At 46.2% G+C, this 18,897-nt stretch overlaps 1 protein-coding gene across 1 annotated transcript in view; it reads left to right on the forward strand.

Moving 5' to 3' along the window:
- The window catches only part of ADAMTS16 (ADAM metallopeptidase with thrombospondin type 1 motif 16), an 84,729-nt gene that overhangs the window by 26,111 nt on the left and 39,721 nt on the right, over positions 1-18,897 (forward strand). Inside the window, exons 9-12 of the mRNA XM_035101543.2 lie at positions 189-326; positions 3,026-3,179; positions 3,949-4,044; positions 16,205-16,353. Coding sequence (XP_034957434.2) covers positions 189-326; positions 3,026-3,179; positions 3,949-4,044; positions 16,205-16,353 — 537 coding nt within the window. The remainder of the gene's footprint in view (positions 1-188; positions 327-3,025; positions 3,180-3,948; positions 4,045-16,204; positions 16,354-18,897) is intronic.

The raw sequence follows: 18,897 nt of genomic DNA on the forward strand, positions 1-18,897 counted from the left end.
TCAGTGGGAATTTTCAAAAGAGTCCTTTAATATTATTGATGGTTCTTTTCTATAAAAAAAACTTGTCAGGATTAAAAAATGGTGCACAACAGAGAAAGCTCTCTTACGAATTTGCAGTTCTGAGTGCTGATATTATTAGGCAGTATTTATATAGAGAGAATGCAAGCTATCGTTTTTGCCTCCTGCAGCTTTGGCATGATCCATGATGGAGAGGGAAATATTTGCAAGAAGTCTGAAGGTAACATCATGTCACCCACACTGGCAGGACACAATGGGGTCTTCTCATGGTCAGCTTGTAGCCGTCAGTATCTCCACAAATTTCTAAGGTATGCATGTTGTGGAAATGAGAGTTGATTCACTGAAAACTTTGCTTCCAGCCCCCCACACTTTTGAGAAAGGGAAATCTGGATGTTTTAACTTACCTGTGGCTCAGTATACCAGAGCAGATAGATAACATTCATAGATCTCTTTGGATAGTGGATTGCCTGGGCATTCACTAGGCCCCAAGACCAGCCAAGGGCCCACAGTCGCAAGAACGCTGCCTTTCTCACTATATGGAACATAATGAAAATTAGAGGGAATCTGTTTTAATGTTCTGCCTCCTCTGGATTCCAGGCAACTTTTCTACTCCATTTTACTAACTAGGTAAAGGTTTGCTTAGGTAAGATATAAGAGTCAGAAAGGTTATCCCAAACAATTTTTAATCAGGAAGGATTACACTTCACTTGATAAAGGATTTCCTCAAAACATGAGGCTCTTAATCTCAGGGCTGCGGGTTTGAGCTCAAGGTTGTCTCCACATGCTCCCATTTTCCCCTCACAGCAACCCTGTGAAGTAGGTTAGGAATATGATAATATGACTGTCCCAAGGTCACCCAGTGAGCTTCGTGGCTACAGGAGATTTGAACCTGTATCTCTCGACAAAGTATTTCACTACTTTGGGGCTGCGATCACATCTCAGTTTATTCCGTTTTCCTCATTGCTACGTTCTGCATTATATTTGAGCAGTCACATGGCGTAAAACCTACAACTGGAACAATAGTGGAATGTGGTGCAAATTTGGTGTTCATTCCCATGTTACAGTAAGCCCACAACTTACATGCATTTAATTTGTGTGGATTCAGCTTCACGTGCTTGGCAAAAAGAAGGAAGGAAGGGAGGGAGGAAGGGAGGGAGGGAGGGAGGGAGGGAGGGAGGGAGGGAGGGAGGGAGGGAGGAAGGAAGGAAGGAAGGAAGGAAGGAAGGAAGGAAGGAAGGAAGGAAGGAAGGAAGGAAGGAAGGAAGGAAGGAAGGGGCTGGCATCCGGAGAAAAATACTTAGGCAATCCTATTCAGCATTGAACCCAATGTGTTTTGACCATATGTGATTTTGGCTTTAGGCATGATCCCCAGAACATAACCCCCACACAAGTTGTGGGCTTACTGTATTTGCTTCCAGGGGGTAAAAATCCCTTTTGCAATTATTAAGGATATAAGTGATAAACTTGTGCTAGATTCTACTGTGGTTCCAAAGGTGGCTTTTACATCGTGTGAATGCTCAAATATAATGTGGGGATTGACAGATAGGAAAATGTTGTGAAAATGGAATCAACTTCCATGTCATGAAAGCACTGGTAGATGACTATGCATTTCTTAACAGATGCACCCATAACAGGGAAATCTGCTCAGCTTTCTGAAAACAGCAAGCATTCAGTGAATGAGCTTGCAGTAAGTTTTTGAGTTGATGTGCTTTTCTGTCATTTGTTAGATAGATGCTGTGTTGCAGATGCTAAGAGGTTCCATGCAGAATCCCGCTGTGCTAAATTTCTCTCAGTCATGCTAATTGTGTTGACCACGTTGTCCTGCCGTGCTTCCACTATTAATAGCAGGAGATCTCATCCCATTTAGTGATGCCTGTGTGGTGGAACTTATTTTAGGAGAATGGGTTAATGTTAGACTCGGCCACTCACGCATCTGATATCCCCAGGATGTGCTCATCCTGTTTTTCAACAGCACAGAATTGAAGACAACTAGATGCAAGGCAAATTACTGGTCTGATTTGAACCAGAGAGTTGTTGAACTAAAGAATTAAAGAAGTTGAGAGCTAACTTCATTGCTGTTCCAGGAACAGTTTAGCCCTCTGCACATTCTCAGCTGGTAGCATTAGGTATGCTGAGGCTCTGATGAGAAAAGATATCAAATGGGGCCGGCCCACCCATTAGGCAAGGTGAGGTGAACCACCTCAGGCGGCAGGATCCACAGGGGCAATGGGTCCCAATGTGGAGCTCCATTCCCTCTTTGTTCCTAATGTTGTTCTTCCCTCCTGCTTTTTCCTTGGCCAGGAAGAGGGGGGGGGACCATTTTGTGGTTTGCCTCGGGCACCAAAATGTCTTGGGCTGGCCCCAATATCAAACATGCTCATCTGAGTGCTGAATGCAACGGGGAGTTACGATGTACACACCCAGGTCCGGCAGACTTGATGTGTTCCCGAAACCTTGAGAATGATTTGTGAATGGTTATATTTGTAGTTCTTTTAAAAATAAAAATAAATTTTAAAAAGTGGTTTAGAAAGGCTTTTAAATAAATAAAAATAAATACTTCCTGTGATGTAAAAAAACAAACACATTTACTTTGATACAGGAAAGAAACACATCAAATAGCAGACCGGAAGTAGCGCTGCCGCCATTTTGGAACTGGGCGGAGCATGCTCAGAAGTGACTTTTGATGCTGCTTTGCCCAGTTCCAAAATGGCCGCCGCGCCAGAAGTCGCACTGCAGCCATTTTGGAACTGGGCAGAGCAGCATCAAAAGTCGCTTCTGAGCATGCTCCGCCCAGTTCCAAAATGGCCTCCGCGCCAGAATAACCTGGGGGAAAATAAAAAAATCCGCTTTTTCAGCTAGGAACAGCTGGAAAAACGGGGATTTCCCGGGGAAAACGGGAGACTTGGCAGCTATGCTGCCTTGTTTCACAGCTGACTAGCTGCAACAAGGGTCCCCTTTAAAACTGCATTTGACATATCCAAATACACCTTGTTTGGGTCTCTTGCAGCTCTGCTCAGTCCTTGTGTCTTTCTGATCAGCCTAAGCCCGTGCATGAGTACAAATATCCCGAGAAGCTCCCAGGAGAGCTGTATGATGCTGCCACGCAGTGCAAGTGGCAGTTCGGTGAGAAAGCCAAGCTGTGCATGATGGACTTCAAAAAGGTAAGAACCTGTTTTGTTTCACCACATACGTATCCCACCCTTAATCCAAGGAGCTCAGGACAGTGTGCCTGAGCTATGGAGTGCCATAACTGAAAAGTAAGCACCCACTGGATCTCAAATGGCAGAGGAACTCAGGGAGGTTCTTGGTTTGCCCTGTGTTGTTTATGTCCTACATTTATAATCACAAGACAGATCAACCAGTAGGAGAACACTTTAACCTCCCAGGACATTCTATACAAGATCTCCAAGTAGCTGTCTTATTACAAAAGAATTTCAGAAATACAGTGGTACCTCTACTTACGAATAACTCTACTTACGAATGTTTCTACTTACGAACGGAGCTCCGTCCGCCATCTTGGATGCAGTTTAGATAGGATTTTTTCTACTTACGAATTTTTAGATAGGGTTGCTTTGACTTACGAATTTTTTCTCCCAATGCATTCCTATGGGATTCGACTTACAAATTTTTTCGACTTACAAATGTGCGTCCGGGACGCATTAAATTCGTAAGTAGAGGTACCACTGTAGACTGGAAAGAGAAGTTGCTGAATTGCAACTCATTACCAAACTTAAAACCATGGAGAGACCTGGTCTGAGTAGAGACATTGGATTCTTATCTCATTATACATGATAATGTATAATGAGATAAGAATTTCAGTATGATCAACAGCATGCTTTTGCTCTCTTTTAGCCATTTTTAGTTGCAACAGTGGATGCATTCAGAAATTAAATGCTGACTTCAGTTTGTTGCCGTTTCCCCCTCATTTAGGATATTTGCAAAGCGTTGTGGTGCCATCGGATCGGCAGAAAATGTGAGACCAAATTCATGCCAGCTGCAGAAGGTACAACGTGTGGATATGACATGGTAAGGAAGGTTGGTTTGTTTTTAGTTTGGCAATGGTTTGGTGTGGAAACGGGGGTGGTGACAAAAGAGAACGGGATTGTGGGAGTAGAACAGGAGTGGAAAATCAGGTGACCTCCTTCATCCCTGGCCATTGGCCATGCTACTTGGGGATGGTCGAGGGTTGCAGACTCCTCATCCATGGAGTAAAGGGTATTCTATCTATGGGCCTCTCAGGACATCCCTTTTATACTGTGCTCCTAACAATTTGTGCTCATGGTGGTATCAGGGATGGTTTTACTCAATCCCGCTGTCAGCACCGTTGGTGCCAGAAAAGAGTATTCTGTTTCAGGCAAGACATGCTGCTTCATTTCCAGTCAGTGCAGGTAACTGCTTGCTGAAATCCTGTAACATTTTATACCTGAAATGCTCTGGTTTATTTTATTTTTTTCCCCTTGCTTTTGCTGTGCTGAAGTGCAGGAGTTGCCCCTCTAGTGCAAAAACATCACATAGCAGCTAGTAAAGGGGAATGATGGGTGGGTGGTCGAGTAAAAATCGAACACTAATGCATAGCTGCCAAGTCTCCCGTATTCCCCGGGAAATCCCCATTTTTCCAGCTGTTCCTAGCTGAAAAAACGGATTTTTTTATTTTCCCCCAGGTTATTCTGGCGCGGAGGCCATTTTGGAACTGGGCGGAGCATGCTCAGAAGCGACTTTTGATGCTGCTCTGCCCAGTTCCCAAATGGCTGCAGTGCGACTTCTGGCGCGGCGGCCATTTTGGAACTGGGCAAAGCAGCATCAAAAGTCACTTCTGAGCATGCTCCGCCCAGTTCCAAAATGGCGGCAGCGCTACTTCCGGTCTGCTATTTCGGCCCGGTCCCTTATTTCTCTGACAGCAACTTGGCAGGTATGGAGACGCGCAACCCCCCCCCCCATTACAGGTTGGCACCCTGATGGAGAAGGGAAGGGGGCTTAAACCCTACTGTTTACACTAGAAGGGTGCCCCATTTGTACTCTTATTCAAGGAAATCTGGGAGACCCCATTCAGCCTAGGTCTATAGTGGGGAGCAAAGGGTTGAAGGTCACCTCCCTCCCTCACCATAGTCTTGACACTTTAAAACGCCCACTATTCATAGAGTTGCTAATTTTAGTGTAAATTCATGCCAATGCTAATTGCACAAATGGTGCCATATTTAATTTGGCCCTGCTGCAAAACTGCCACCACCTCTTGCCACACTCCTCTGCGGAGAGGAAGAGCAATGCGGACCTGGCGATGCAGGGATTTTTGGTCTCCCCTCTTCACGTTTTTGATGGGCTTTGTGTGCCTTACATGTTTCCATAAAGAGGTGAGAAAGGGCTCCAGATAATCCCCTAATCCAAACAGATTAAGGTAGTTGATCTATTTAGCGATGACTCCGAGGAGGGATAGCTCCAGTTCCTAGAAGAAGAAATATCATATCAGTCTCTTTTTCCAAACTGAACTGTTGAGTCATTTGACTCCAGACTAGATTTTAAGGATATCATACGCAAAGCACTTGTCAAGATGAATGCAGACAGACACAGTTTAAGGTCTTCACATCAAAGTGAACATGTGCTTTTAGGTTAAACTGGGTGTAATCCTGACTGACAGTCCCAAGAGAAGTGGTGTGTGGGGTTTTTATTTTATTTTTGTCCAAGAATAACAGGCAGGGACAATTAATCTCAAATAGATTACTTCACCTATAAATCAGATGGTATACTATATACAGTCCCAATGCTTCCCTTACTGCATTCTCCTGTTTTCGGTTTCTAAAGTTTCACTTGCCGTAAGCCGCAAGTCGTTCTCAAAGCAAAAGGGGGTCATGACTGAGATTAATCCATAACAATAACAGAGAAATCTAATGAGGTGACTGTGGAGAGTTACTTTGAAATGTAAGATTTTAAATACCAGTGCCTGGTCCAGTAAGGGTAATTCGCAGACAGAATCAGGCTTCTGCATTCAGCCAAATACAGAAGTTACATATCAGAACCGTAATACTTTCAAAAGGATGAACATTCTAATGTGCTTCCCTAATAGGGTGGGTCATAAAAAACTTTTTTTGGAAAATGTTTCCTCCCTTGATCTTATATCAGGCGTATGGTATAAACATAGTCAAATTTCAAATTTGGGACAAATCGGTTAATATTTAGACCTTGCTCCTACAGATTGAAATTTTGCCTCACTACGAGTGATGAAAACATAGGAATTTGACTCATTTATTCTCAGTATGCTAAATTGTGAACTAATAAACATAAATTTTAGGTTTTATGTAGAGCAATAATAGTTGCATACTATTATTTTCTGCAATATTTATTTATTTTAAAAAATGTGGCTTTATCAACAGTTTAAAAAAATGTGGCTTTATGAACTGCCAATGGATTTCTATAGGATTACTTTTTTTAGTTATCCTTATCATATTCTAAGGAAATCACATATGGAAGTAGTTTCTCCAACATTAGCAACTGAAATGGCAAGGATACAGAAATTTCCAGTTCTGCCACTGATTGATGAGTGGATTCTGGGATGTTGGGAAATAATCAAGTTAAGTGAATGATTAAAAATTGTGAGAATTGGAGTCAGCCGGCTAATCAATAGCAGCTTTCTATCTAAGTGGATTAAATCCATACTATCTTGGGCAGTGTTAGATGGTATGGAATAATTGCTTTCTTCTTTTAGATAGTGATGGCAGTATGTTAAATAATCTTGGATATCTCCCCTCATATTATTTTTATAGTACAATACTACACAGATGATCACAAATAACTTATTTCCTACTGTTTATAATGAATCTTTTCTAAGCATGGTTGAGGGTTCATCCAGACTTTCTTTTGTGTTTGTTTCCTGGCGCTTTCTCCAGGAAAACTCACGTTTTACCACTGAATCAGAGGAAATAGGTTTTCAGTATTCAGACATTAGCTCCAGTTCAGCACTAAAGAGCAAGTTTTCCCAGGGAAGGCTCTGGTACAAATGTCAAAAACACTTGTACAGGGAACTTTGAAGTGCATATGCAGCTGCTGGGTGACCTTGGGCTAGTCACACTTCTTTGAAGTCTCTCAACCTCACAGAGTGTTTGTTGTGGGGGAGGACGGGAAAGGAGAATGTTAGCCACTTTGAGACTCCTTCGGGTAGTGATAAAGCGGGATATCAAATCCAAACTCCACTTCCGCTCCACATATCTGTTCCTGGAAAGCACAGTGCCAAAGGAAATTCAGGTGAGGCCTAAGTCTGGATCTACCAGAACTATTTTAAAGAGAAGTAAACCTCCTTGGCTAGCAACTTGGGGGGGGCAGCTTCCCTTCTGGGGATTTCCAAGGTTGATCATGGGGAACCTGTGGCCCTCTAAATGTTACTGGACAACAGTTCCCATAATCCTTGGCCATTGGTCATGCTGCCTAGGGCTGAGGAGTCAACCACATCTGGAGAGCCACAGATTCTCTATTTCTGCCTTAGGTCCAGAACCAGATTATAGCCTGGTGCACCTCTGCTAGATGTTCTCTTAGGGTAGAGAAGCGAAATCATAAGTTTACTGATAATCAGACCCCATGATGCATTTCCTGGAGAGACATGACTATCTGCCCAAGACAGGATTGTGCCTGCATTACTCCTGATAACTACCCTTGTGGTTTGTGGGGAATCCCATGGTTGTGTCCTAGCCTGCAATGCCCAGGTTGCTAGGTAAAGGTAAAAGACCCCTGACAGTTAAGTCCAGTCATGAACGACTCTGGGGTTGCAGTGCTCATCTCGCTTTACAGGCTGAGGGAGCCACCGTTTGTCCGCTTCCGCAGACAGTTTTTCCGGGTCATGTGGCCAGCATGACTAAGCCGCTTCTGGCGAAACCAGAGCAGCGCACGGAAACACCATTTGCCTTCCCACCAGAGCGGTACCTATTTATCTACTTGCACTGTGTGCTTTCGAACTGCTGGGTAGGCAGGAGCTGGGACCGAACAATGGGAGCTCACCCTGTTGCGGGGCCTCGAACCGCCGACCTTCCGATCGGCAAGTCCAAGCAGCACAGTGGTTTAAACCACAGCGCCACCCGCGTCCCGCCCAGGTTGCTAGCGTGATTCAAAACCTCACAATTCACCCTTATCGCACTGGACTGGAAGTTACCAAGAGAAGCATGAGAGCAATCAATAGATGGTAGCAACCACACCACTTCAGGTAACATATGAATGAGGCCAGAGAACCCAGCAGAGAAACTTGCAGCTGGGCAATAGGACCTGAAGAGCAGTTGGACAAGGGCACCTAAATCCTGGAGCCCTTTCAGATCAGCAGCCACAGTGTTGCCTTCTATTTTATTCCTGGAATTTGAGCAGGATGGTCTAGTCGAATGCTGCAGACAGCCCACCCCCCCTTTCCAAGATTTAGCTTTCCTTTTGAACTCTGATTCATTGCTGACTAAGCTTTTTTTAAAAAAGGATCGTAAATTAGAGATGTCAACGAAGCAAGACAGTGACAGCAAAGCCCCTTTTAAAGACCATGATCTGAAGCCAGAAATACTTTAGCAGGAGTAACTTGAATATTCGGCTTGATTGGTGGTTAACAAGGGCACAGAACACCAAAGGAAAACAAGTGTGCATTTGTAGATCTTTTCTAATTCTTTATATTGAAAAATGGCAGGATGCATGTATTGGCTTTCTTTAAAAGAAATAAAGAAAGAAAATGTCAGTAATAACCTTGTTGCACAGTTCCCAACTCAGGGAAAAACAGAATCCCTTTTGTCCATGCAATGAGGGAAGCTCACTGTACACTTCAGGACTGTGGATCTGAGTTCTAATCATGCAAGGAGTTCAGTGGGCTTTTCAATGCAGACTTCTAGCTTCAATGCATAGAGAAGAGGAAGCCTGAGCACCAAGGCATGTGGCAGAGGTGGTGGACCTTTCTTGTGTATCTCCACTGATTCTAATTACATGAGAAGAAGAACTTCTGCTTGGGCCACCAGGCAGATATTCTAAAGTGCTGAATGTGGCAATACCACATCTCACCCCACATTTCTTTAAACCTCGGTAGGGTGCCAATTTCATTTCTCATTTTTCCAGTTCTCCTCACTCCTGAATCAACTTCTGATTTTCTTTCTTAAGCCCTCAAGAAAATTCATCAGCATTTTAGCATGAATACGTCCAAACATTCACATCTTTATATGCAGTTTTTCCTAATCTATACTGTTGTGACGTGGGGTTTGTGATTTCAGCTCTCTTGACATAACATGCTGGAGACAGTTCTCTAGTAACAGCTCTTTATTAAAGTGAACAAGACTGAAGACTGAGGAGAGGAAAGCTACATTTATAGGGACAGGGGACTAGCTAGGAAGGGATACATTTTGGAGGGAACAATATCAAGCAATCACAGTGCTGCCTTTTGGAGGAAACCAATAAGACAGAGGATCCAAATACAGCAGCTTAAATGAACCAATAGTAGCTGTACCCTCTGGAACCAAAAGGCAGTTACTTTATCCTAATGCAAATACAGACAATAATAATACAGATATAAAATCCTTTGACTCAATACACAACCCCCCCTCCCCCCCCTAGTGAGCACAGCAGACGTAATCCCTCAGGTACTGTGGGGTCCTACAACTTCTACCTGATCTCCTGACAACAGGTGTTGCAGGTTCTGGATTGGGTGTTACCTGTGGTGGAGGGGCTGCTATAGGGGTTTCGTCAGGAACAGATGGAGTCCCAGACATCTCAGGGTCCCCGACCTGTACCTCGTCATCCTGAGGACTAGCAGACCCTGGTTCATTTGCTGAAGCCCCTGGTGACTGCACCTCTGGGCCATCTTCACTCTGGTCTCGCAGCTGTGCGTCATTAGCCAGGGATGAATTATCTGACTCCTCCCTGCTGAGCGCCCGGCGCCTCAGCTGATCTATATGTCTCTTCCAAACTTGCCCATTTTCCAAGGTCACATAATAGGACACAGGTCCACTAGCCCGGGTGATCACACCGGCCACCCACCGCGGACCTCGTGAATAGTTCCTCACCCAGACCAGATCTTCAGGGGCGAGATACCTTGTTGTGTCAGTCTCAGCCTGGGGGGTTGCTCTTGAATTATGGTTTGGCATTTTATCTGGGTGGACATAATCCAGCACCGTTACCAGTCTTCTACCTAAGAGCAGCTCGGCTGGCGACTTGCCCGTCGCAGTACACGGCGTCGCATGCTGCAAAAATAACATTCGCGCAATGCGAGCCGACCAGTTACCCTCCATTAAGCGCGCAATGGATTCTTTGGCTGTTCTTACCATGCGCTCAGCCTGCCCATTGGAGGATGGGTGAAAGGGCGCGGATGTGACCCCTCTTATAAAGTTATCAGCCAAGAATGCCCTGAACTCTTGGGATACAAAAGCTGCCCCATTATCTGATACAATGGTCTCAGGTAACCCGTGGGTAGCAAACAGCTGCCTCAACACCTTGATTACGGCAGCTGATGCCATGCTAGGGACCATCGCCACTTCTAACCATTTGGAATATGCATCAACGATAACCAAAAAAACCTTCCCTTGGAATGGCCCAGCAAAATCTATGTGCAGCCGGCTCCAGGGAGTCCTGGACTGCTCCCACCAGTGGACTGGTGCTCTGGCCACTTCTGGCCGCACCTCTTGGCATGCCTTGCATGTTCGTACCCATTGTTCTATGTTCTGGTCCATTCCAGGCCACCACACATAACATCGGGCTAGCGACTTCATCCTGACCATTCCCGGGTGTCCCATGTGAAGCGTCTCAAGAACCCTGTTTCTCAGTGGTGCTGGGATGATCACCCTATCTCCCCATAGGAGACAACCCTTATGCATGGACAATTCGTGCTGCCTTGTCGCATAAGGCCTGAATTTTTCTTCATGCGGACCACCTGGCCACCCCCTCCCCACCCAAGTGAGCACACGGGAGAGAACAGCATCTTTCCTAGTTTTCTCAGCTATATCCGTAGCTGTTACAGGAGCCCCCGGAAGTGTTTCTAGCATCATAATGTGCTCCGCCGGAGCAGGATCCTCATTGCTCCCGCCAGGAAGGGGCAATCGACTCAGCGCATCAGCATGGCACAACTGTTTCCCCGGCACATGGGTCAAGGTGTACTGGAACCCATTCAGGAATATTGACCAACGCAACATTCTGGGGGAGAGAATTTGTGGCGTTTGTTTGTTTGGGTTGAACAACCCTAACAGTGGTTTGTGGTCCGTTTCAATGGAGAAATGGCGACCGTACAAATAATCATAGAACCTTTTGATTCCGGACACAATAGCCAGTGCCTCTTTATCAATTTGAGCATAGTTGCGCTCTGTGGGCGACAACGTACGGGAATAGAAAGAGATGGGCTTTTCCGACCCATCCGGTTCCCTATGACTCAGCACAGCCCCCAGACCGTATTGAGAGGCATCACATGCCAGGACCAGCGGCTTTGACTCATCATAATGAGCAAGGACGCTCCTGCTACTCAGCATTCCTCGCAAGGAGTCAAAAGCCTTCTGCTGCTCCCGCCCCCATCGCCACACATTCTTTTTCTGCAATAGTCTATGTAATGGTTCAGCTACCGAAGCTTTCTGGGGTAAGAACGAATGATAAAAGTTAATAAGTCCCAGGAATGACTGCAACTCCGTCTTGTTCTGTGGTCGTGGTGCCTCGATGATGGCCTTAATCTTAGCATCTGTGGGGTGGATGCCTGATGCATCAATTTTAAACCCCAAGAAATCCACAGTTGGCACCCCAAAACTGCATTTTTCTTTTTTCAGTTGCAACCCCACCTCCTTGAACTTGAGCAACACTGCACGGACACGCGCAACCAGTTCCTGTGGGTCTTTTCCAGCAATCAAAACGTCATCAAAAAATGGCAAGACCCCCGGCAGACCTCTTAACAGGCGTTCCATGAGCCCTTGAAAAATCCCTGGGGCCACACAAACTCCGAACTGTAATCTGTTAACTCTGAACGCCCCTTTATGTGTGACAATAGTCTGTGCTTCCGCTGATTGTGGGGTTACTGGCAGCTGTTGGTAAGCTTGTGCCAGGTCAATTTTGGCGAATACCTTGCCCCCAGCCAGTTTAGCCAACAGATGTGATACGACTGGAATGGGGTATGAGTTTCCCCTGAGTGCCTTATTGATAGTACATTTGTAATCTGCACATATCCTGACTTCCCCATTTGCTTTAAGGGGCGTGACGATTGGAGTCTCCCACTTAGCAGAGTCCACGGGTGAGAGAACTCCCTGCTTGACCAATTTATCCAGCTCTGCCTCGATCTTGGGTTGCAGTGCAAATGGCACTCGCCTTGGTTTGAGTCGGATTGGGGCCACACCGGGGTCCAACTCGAAGTCAACTGGGGGCCCTTTATAACAACCCAGTTTTCCATTAAAGAGACCAGCAAATTCCTTGCATAATGCCTCACTCATCTCAGGGCAGGTTTGGATTGAATTAAGCCCTGAGATACTCAGTCCCAGGGCGGGGAACCAGTCAGTGCCCAGGAGACTGGGGCGACTGCCCTTCGCAATCACCAGTTTGAGTACAGCCTGTTTGTCCCGGAACTGTACTCTCACGGCACACATTCCCATAACATGGATGCGGCCTGCTGAGTACGACTGCAAGGTTGCCGGGAAGGGCTCCAGAGGGGGCAACTTACCCCTGGGGAAGAATGTCTTCGCGGTCTGGTCCGACACGATGGTGAATGCAGATCCGGAGTCCACCTCCATGTCGCACTGCTGACCCTCAATCTTCACCTTGACGTGTGCCTTGCCTTGCGCTGGAAACTGCACGGCCCTCCCGTTGATCTCCGTTACATAGTGGCAGTCCTTTAGAAAACGAGTTGCTGTGGGCGGTCTGCGATGCTCCAGTCTAGGTGCTCCTGTTGCTCCCGACGCCGCCGATCTACAGACCCTGGCGATGTGACCCGTCTTTCCGCACGTCCGGCACATAGCATCCCTGAAACGACAACTCTTCCGCTCATGGTTTCCGCCACAACCTGGGCAACTGCCTCGGCGATCTTTGTGCACTGTGCAGGCCTGACGCACCAACTCGACCCCACGGACTGGGCTCTGGCTCGGAGTAGCCTCTAGCTCGTCCATGGCATGCGCAACTTCTATCTGTGGCTTAGTGGCCTTGCGACTGGCATCAAGCTCCTCTCTTTCATAATTCTCCGTGGCGGTGGCCTCCTTCAAGGCTGAAGCAAGGGTAACCTCTTCTTTAGCCACGATGCGTCTTCTGGCTTTCTTGCTGCTCAGACCACCAATAAACCGATCCAGGAGAGTCTCTTCCAGATTTTGGAAGCCGCAGTGCTGAGCGAGCTTCCAGAGTTCAGCCAGAAATGTGGATACAGACTCCCCAGCATGCTGCTGCCTCTTATGGAACTCCATCCGCCGGGCCATCTTGGTCTCAGTAGGCGCCAAGTGGCTTGTTAGGCAGGCAAGAATATCTTTGAGAGATGTCTCACTCAGCTTCGCTGGAGCAAGTAATGCCTTGGCCAGCTTGAAGGTCTCGGGCCCACAGTAGCTCAGGAATGTGGCCCTTCTTTTGCTGGCATCGGTGATCCCTTGAGCCACTGCAAAGAACTCGAAGCGTTCGACGTAGTCTTCCCATGTGTGGGGCTCTGATGGCTGGAAGGGCTCCAATACCCTTGGACTCTCCATTGTCCTAGCGGGCAGGGTCGTCTTCTCAGCTGGCCAGTGAGTCTTGTTCTAAGCTGCAATCCGGACTCTGAGGCAGGGCTGTGTTTAACCGCTCCTCAGCATTCCGGATCCCACCTTCGTCGCCAGTTGTTGTGACGTGGGGTTTGTGATTTCAGCTCTCTTGACATAACATGCTGGAGACAGTTCTCTAGTAACAGCTCTTTATTAAAGTGAACAAGACTGAAGACTGAGGAGAGGAAAGCTACATTTATAGGGACAGGGGACTAGCTAGGAAGGGATACATTTTGGAGGGAACAATATCAAGCAATCACAGTGCTGCCTTTTGGAGGAAACCAATAAGACAGAGGATCCAAATACAGCAGCTTAAATGAACCAATAGTAGCTGTACCCTCTGGAACCAAAAGGCAGTTACTTTATCCTAATGCAAATACAGACAATAATAATACAGATATAAAATCCTTTGACTCAATACACAACATATACATTTTTGCAAATTGATTCTCCCTATTATAATATATTTTTGCACACTGTTTTCACCATGTGTTTTTGTGGACACTTTATCCCAGTATATGCATGTTGGGGCGTATTAGTTGCCTGGAGAACGCATTGCAAAATTCAGGGACATGTGACTTGTAAAGGTAAAGGTAAAGGTACCCCTCACCGTTAGGTCCAGTTGCGGACGACTCTGGAGTTGTGGTGCTCATCTTGCTCTATAGGCTGAGGGAGCCGGCGTTTGTCTGCAGACAGCTTCCAGGTCATGTGGCCAGCATGACAAAGCTGCTTCTGGCAAACCAGAGCAGTGCACAGAAACGCCATTTACCTTCCCGCCAGAGTGGTACCTATTTATCTACTTGCACTTTGACCTGCTTTCGGACTGCTAGGTTGGCAGGAGCTGGGACCGAACAACGGGAGCTCACCCCATCGCAGGGATTCGAACCGCTGACCTTCTGATCGGCAAGCCTTAGGCTCTGTGGTTTAACCCACAGCGCCACCGTATTATTTCCATATTACAAGTGGTGGGTTAGGACAAGGAGAAAGAAAAAGGAGATGAATTGGTGGATAATAAAGGGATTCATGGCTGAAGTAAGTTAAACTGGGACCAAACAATGGGAGCTCACCCCGTCATGGGGATTTGAACCGCCAACCTTCTGATCAGCAAGCCCCAGGCTCTGTGGTTTAGACCACAGCGCCACCCACGTCCCTTCTCATGTGACTTTTACTAAGGATGGCAAAGTTTCAGTTCTCAGATTGTTTCAGAAAGTGTGGATTAGGTAGATCCACCTTTGAATAGGAACTAATTAAATCTAATTTCTACCCCCATCCCTACCCACAGATTGCTGATGTATATACATCCCATTTGTTGCAAAAACAAAAACAAAAATGAATGCCAGTATTTATCCTGGATAGTTTTGTGCAGTGTGGTTTGCTTACTTTCCTCATCAAAATCTTCAAACACCAAAAAGAGTGTTAACCTCCCAACTGAAGGCTAGGAGACACTGAAATGGAACACACACTAGGGTGTTTTGTCTCCTGGAAAAGCAGTGTGACCTTGGACATACTGTACTTTATCACATTGTCCAGGTGTCTCAAAGGAAGGCATAAATCTTCAAGGGAGTTCACCTAAACACCCAAATTCTTGTGGTTTAACTTGTATCTCAGTCTTAGCAGGACTTCTGAATGCTAAGAAATGCTCACAGTTTATACATCCCATGTATAAGCCTTGCATATCAGGGCTGTGGTTCAGCAGCTAAGATTTGTGTTCCTATCTGGTGGTCTCTTGTACTTGCACGTATGTCCTCTTTGGGGGCTCCTGTGTAGTTTCAATTAATGCACAAAGTGGGGGGCACATTGTGGCACTAGGCTCCACCTCCCAACTTGTGTGTGTCTGTCGCATACCTATGAATATTGCCAATGAAAACATATAATGGTGGTAGGGTGTGCATGGATCCTGCTGTCCTACATGCACTCAGCACACTGCTGGAAGTAGATCTATGCTTGTGGAGTTTATCACAGTGTAGCAGGAGCTACTCCTGCCAACCTAGCAGTTCGAAAGCACATCAAAATGCAAGTAGATAAATAGGAACCGCTATAGCGAGAAGGTAAACGGCGTTTCCATGTGCTGCTCTGGTTTGCCATAAGCGGCTTTGTCATGCTGGTCACATGACCTGGAAGCTATACGCCGGCTCCCTTGGCCAATAATGCGAGATGAGCGCGCAACCCCAGAGTCGGTCACGGCTGGACCTAATGGTCAGGAGTCCCTTTACCTTTTAGCAGGAGCTACAGGCTGGCATCTCCACTCAGTACTAACCCCTTCCCTCCAGTTCAGGGAGTCAGGATTCCTCAGTCCATAAGTGAAGCAGGGAGGGAGCTTCTAAAAAGCAGTCTCGGGAAATCAGAAAGTATTAAAGAAAGTTTAAAACTGTGTGGTTGGGTGGGATAAATAATATAAGCGAGGTGGCTTCTTTGTTAGTGAGACATGCCGTGTTGCAAAACTCCTGATGCAAAACCATTTGCACTTGAAAGTAATGAGCAAACATCCGCAAACACGTTGTATGTTGCAGTGGTGCCGTGGAGGGCAGTGTGTCAAGTATGGCGATGAAGGGCCCAAGCCAACCCACGGACAGTGGTCAGAGTGGTCCCGGTGGTCATCGTGTTCCAGAACCTGTGGAGGAGGCATATCTCACCGAGAGCGAAATTGTACGAATCCAAGGTGAGTGCGAGTTTCTTTTTCTTCAAGGCTAAATGTGGTGGAATAAGCCGGATGTTGCAAAACCATAACCATTCCTTTTGTTGTGGGTAATGGCTTGCATCAGCAACTAAAGCGCTTCACCAGTGTCATGTGCTGGATGCCTCTCCTTGTTTATAGCAAACATTGCAAAACACAAGACAGGGGCTTTTTCCACACTTCTGCTTCTCCTGTGCCCAGAAAGCATAGGTCCAAGAGGTTTTAACTTTGCCCCACCACTTTTCTGGGGAAACCCAATCCACAGGGAACCTGATTGCGTTTTTTTTTTATGTGGTTTATGTATTGTTTGTGACCTTTGTAATTGTGCTATTACTGTATTGTTTTGATATTCGATTGGGAGCTGCCCAGAGTGGCTGGGGAAGACTCAGCCAGATGGGTGGGGTACAAATAAATTATTATTATTATTATTATTATTATTATTATTATTGTTCCGATTTAGCACCAAACCACGGGTTTTCCTGAGAGAAAGCAGCGGGGCAAATGGAAGTATAATAATAATAATAATAATAATAATAATAATAATAATAATAATATATTATTTATACCCCGCCCATCTGGCTGGGTCCTACCCGCCACTCTGGGCGGCTTCCAACACACATTAAAATACATTAAAATATCACAGATTAAAAACTTCCCTAAACAGGGCTGCCTTTAGGTACTTTCTAAATGTCAGGTAGTTGTTTATCTCTCTGACCTCTGCTGGGAGGGCGTTCCACAGGGCGGGTGCCACTACCGAGAAGGCCCTCTGCCTGGTTCCCTGTAGCTTTGCTTCTCATAGTGAGGGAACCGCCAGAAGGCCCTCAGCGCTGGATCTCAGAGTCCGGGCTGAATGATGGGGGTGGAGACGCTCCTTCAGGTATACAGGACGAGGCCGTTTAGGGGTTTAAAGGTCAGCACCAACACTTTGAATTGTGCTCGGAAACGAACTGGGAGCCAATGTAGATCTCTCAGGACCGGTGTTATGTGGTCCCGGCGGCAGCTCCCAGTCACCAGTCTGGCTGCCGCATTCTGGATTAATTGCAGTTTCCAGGTCACCTTCAAAGGTAGCCCCACGTAGAACACATTGCAGTAGTCCAAGTGGGAGATAACCAGAGCATGCACTACTCTGGTGAGACAGTCTGCGGGCAGGTAGGGTCTCAGCCTGCGTACCAGATGGAGCTGGTAGACAGCCGCCCTGGAGACAGAATTAACCTGCGCCCCCATGACAGCTGTGAGTCCAAAATGACTCCCAGGCTGCGCACCTGGTCCCTCAGGGGCACACTTATCCCATTCAGGACCAGGGAGTCCCCCACACCCGCCCGCCCCCTGTCCCTCAGAAACAGTACTTCAGTCTTGTCAGGATTCAACCTCAATCTGTTAACCGCCATCCATCCTCCAACTGCCTCCAGGCACTCACAAAGGACCTTCACCGCCTTCACTGGTTCTGATTTGAAAGAGAGGTAGAGCTGGGTATCATCCGCATGCTGATGAACACCCATCCCAAACCCCTTGATGAGTATGGATGAGCCTTCTGTTTACCTCCATTTGAGACGTGTTGTGATACAGTTTTCCATAGTTCAGTAGCACAGCACACAATTTGCATTCATAAGATCCTAAGTTTCACTCTCTGGGATCCTCAGTTAAAAGGATCTTGTTTAACAGGGTTGGGAAAGGCTGAGAGCATGAAGCCTGAGAGCATGAAGAACTATTGCTAGTTGAATCCGACATCTCTGTGCCAAGTAGACCAGTGATCTGACTGTGGGATGGGTTTTAATGGATAATTTATCTCATATTTGGGCGAAGAGTTTCAAAATTCCATCCTTGGCAACAAAAGCATAGGAATTAGGCTTTAAAACCTTGTTCTGAGCTGGCTGTCCCTTCTTACTCTGCTTAATAAAAGAATCAGGCAACAGCTAGTAAAGCAAGTTTAAATATAAGATTTACTTACTTTATAACCATTCCTTAGTTCACAGCAACAGTAGCCGGAAAAAAGTATGCAAGCAAAATACTTATATTTACAGTTTAACTAGCTTCAGACATGTGCCTAAAACTGCAGCGAGCAGAGGCATGTCTGCATCCACAGTTGCTCAAAGGAAGAGAGGGAGAGGAACAGGGAGTATTATATGCTTCTTCCTTCCCAGGAGAGGAAGGGAAATGACATAACACTGAGTCCTCTCTACCAATTGTATTTCTATGGTTTAAGTATCTGCCTATCAACAATACAGCTTTGTGGACTTAGCCACTTCTCATGCTAACTAGCAAGAGCATGCATTTGTAAGGTTTGACTGCTAATAGAATCATAGAGTTGGAAGAGACCACAAGGGCCATCCAGTCCAACCCCCTGCCAAGCAGGAAACACCATCAAAGCATTCCTGACAGATGGCTGTCAAGCCTCTGCTTAAAGACCTCCAAAGAAGGAGACTCCACCACACTTCCTTGGCAGCAAATTCCACTGTAGAACAGCTCTTACTGTCAGGAAGTTCTTCCTAATGTTTAGGTGGAATCTTCTTTCTTGTAGCTTGAATCCAT

The sequence above is a fragment of the Zootoca vivipara genome, chromosome 8 (assembly GCF_963506605.1).
Source record: "Zootoca vivipara chromosome 8, rZooViv1.1, whole genome shotgun sequence".
Classification (NCBI taxonomy): Eukaryota; Metazoa; Chordata; class Lepidosauria; order Squamata; family Lacertidae; genus Zootoca; species Zootoca vivipara.